General features: G+C 19.5%; 1 protein-coding gene across 1 annotated transcript; it reads right to left on the bottom strand.

Moving 5' to 3' along the window:
• Window positions 1–1,717: 1,717 nt before the first annotated feature.
• On the bottom strand, window positions 1,718–1,876 carry CORC01_09841 (uncharacterized protein; the record flags this gene model as incomplete). The annotated part of the gene is made up of 1 exon (XM_022621470.1): window positions 1,718–1,876. A coding segment is annotated over one exon (159 nt), but the record flags the coding sequence as incomplete, so codon positions are not given.
• Window positions 1,877–2,909: the final 1,033 nt, after the last annotated feature.

The following is a 2,909-nucleotide window of genomic DNA, read 5'->3' as shown; positions in this document are numbered from 1 at the left end:
TTTTTTATTATTTCTTTATAATTAGCGTATTTAAGTTTTTAATATTTTAAAAACTAATATTTATTTTTCTTTTACGAGCCGTTTATAATTAATTATTAAATTAAAACGCCTTTATTTTTTAATAAATAAATATAATATATTAGTAATATTACGGATATTATTTATTTTTTTGTTAAGAAGTTCTTTTTTTTTAAAAAATAATTTATAATTTTTAAATACTTTAATATTTAATTATATATTTTAAATATACTAGTTATATTAATAATCTTTTAAATCCTTAGTAAATTAATCTAGTTCTTTTTAAAAGCTTATAAATTTTAATTATTTTAATTACTTATTTAAATCGGTTTCTTTTTTAATAATAAATTCGTTAATATTAAATAATATTCTATAATTAATTTTTAATTAAGCTCGTTGTTAAAGGATCTTATAAAGTTCGTTTAAATTATAAAGCGATTATTAGCTTATAAGCTATTTATAATCTAATTTTTAAATATTATTTAAAAAAGGGTCGTAATTTAATTTTTTAATATTAGATTTTATAAATATATTATCGGTAATTTCTTTATTTAAGTTATCTATTTTTATAATATCTTTATAAATTATGTTATCTATATTTAATATAAATATAAAAGTGGGCTTATATAAGGCTTCTTTATTAAGCATAGGGAAGTTTTACTCTAAGCGGAGTATATTATTACGGCCAACTAGTCGTAGTAAAGTTTATATTAACAAAAATCGGGGCTACGATACTTATAAACAATAATCGTTATAAAAATAGCTTTAATAAAACTATTATCTATAAGTCGTAAAATAGGTAAGGCTTCGGTAATTAATCGTAGTCTTATTAAATAAGTTCTTAATAAAAATAGCTAAAAACGATCGTGAGATTTAATACGAAGTTAATTACTAAAGAAGCTATAGAAGTCTATCCTCAAGCCTAGCTCGTAGCCATTCTATATACAAGTCCTAATCGTGAGTATATCCTTTGTCCGTATGTTCACCCAACGGTTCCCATGTTCCTAGGATGCGGGATCCGTTCAGTTAGAAAGCGGACTCCGTATACCAAACATACGGAGTTCCTTATCTTATCGTCACATAACTTATCTATAGTTCTTCCGTTCCGTAAGGGTAACACATATATTCCTATATCTTATACTATATATAATATGGTAGCCGCCGCAGGCCTGCGGGGCGAGTCCCTGGTCCCATTATGCATATTGGGTCGTAACATATATCGTGTTTTATTATTATTTTAAATTATTTATTTATTTATTATTATAAAATAATAAGGATTATTTTCATAATTAAATACTAGGGAATATAGGCGTTTACTATATGATAGGCCTCGCTTAGTTCTTTAATACTTATTAATAACGCCCTTTTAACGTCTAAGGTCTATAAATTAGATTTATTTCCTTATCGATCTTATTTTTTAACTAAAAGAGGTTTTCTTTTATTTTACTTTTTAATCGTTTTTAGAGTCGTTATTAAAATAAAGGAGTTAAAATAAAGGCTTGCAGAATTAATATTTAGGGTTATAATAATTTAATATTAAGATTATTAGCCTTATTAAGGTAGCGTAAGCTTTATAAAAGCTTATTATATTACGTTTTTTAATTTATTATGAAAAAATATTATAGTTTTTAAATTTAAAATCCGACGGTAGGGATTTAAAAAAAAACGTTATTTAAAACTATTACCGTAAATAAACTTTTTATTTATTAAAAATCAATAATTCTGTTATTTTTAGAAAGATCTTATAATAATATAAAATACTTAACTTAATTAATATAAAATAATTATTATTATACTCCTTAATAAAAGATAAAAACGGCCTTTTTTTAAAAGGTATTATTTTATATATAAGCCGGTATTACTTAATAATTAATTTGAAATATTTTAATAAAACTATAGTTTAAAGTTTATTAAAATATTTTAAACGGGGGCTAAGATAATCCCGGCTAATAAGCACTTCGTTTTTTATATAAATTTAGCGAAAATATAGCTTTTAATTATTAATTATATTTTATATAACGTCAATAAGCCGATATAAGTAATTAAGACTATTAAGAAAATAGTTTTTAATATTATTATTATTTAATTTAATATTAAAAGTAATACGAATATTAAAGTTTTAATATTAGAGAATAAAATAGCGAGCTTATTATATTTTTATAAATAAGTATATTAAATATAAATACTATAAAATTAGGTATGAATCATTAAATTTATTATAAAACTTTTTTTTATATTTTTTTAAAACTTTATTCTATTTTAGTAAAAATAATAAACTTTTATATAATAAATACCTTACGATAGGTATATTAAATAATTTAATTTATTATTATATTAATATAAGCGCGGTCTTTTTTATTAAACTCTGCTATTATTTATGTTATTAAATAAAGATTTTTTTTATTAAACTTATTATTATTATTATTATTACCGCCGGTTTTGATTTATTTTTATTTAATTTTAAATATAAAGTTAAAATTAATATAATAAATATAAAGCTATTATTAAATATTTAGAAACTTTTCGTTAAATATAACTTTTATCCTTTTATTATAATTTATAATAATAATTATAAAGCGACAAATTAAATATTATTTAATTAGTTATTTTATATTTTTAAAAAGAAATTGGAAACTTTTTAACTTTTTATTATTAATAAAATTAAATATTATATTATAAATAAATCTAAGGTATATTTACTTAGTTATTTAGAATAATAAAAGCTTAAAATAATTAATATTATAAATATTATCGAAGCTAATTATTTTTAAAAATCACTTTTATATTTAAAAATAATAAGGAAAAGTCTAAATAAGTTTAATAAAACGGTCCGGCTTGTTATTAACTTATTTAATAGTATAAAAAATCTATCGCTTATTAAATAATTTAAT

The sequence above is a fragment of the Colletotrichum orchidophilum genome, assembly GCF_001831195.1.
Source record: "Colletotrichum orchidophilum strain IMI 309357 chromosome Unknown Scaffold_92.1, whole genome shotgun sequence".
Taxonomy (NCBI): Eukaryota; Fungi; Ascomycota; class Sordariomycetes; order Glomerellales; family Glomerellaceae; genus Colletotrichum; species Colletotrichum orchidophilum.
This window is presented reverse-complemented; position numbering and strand designations above follow the sequence as displayed.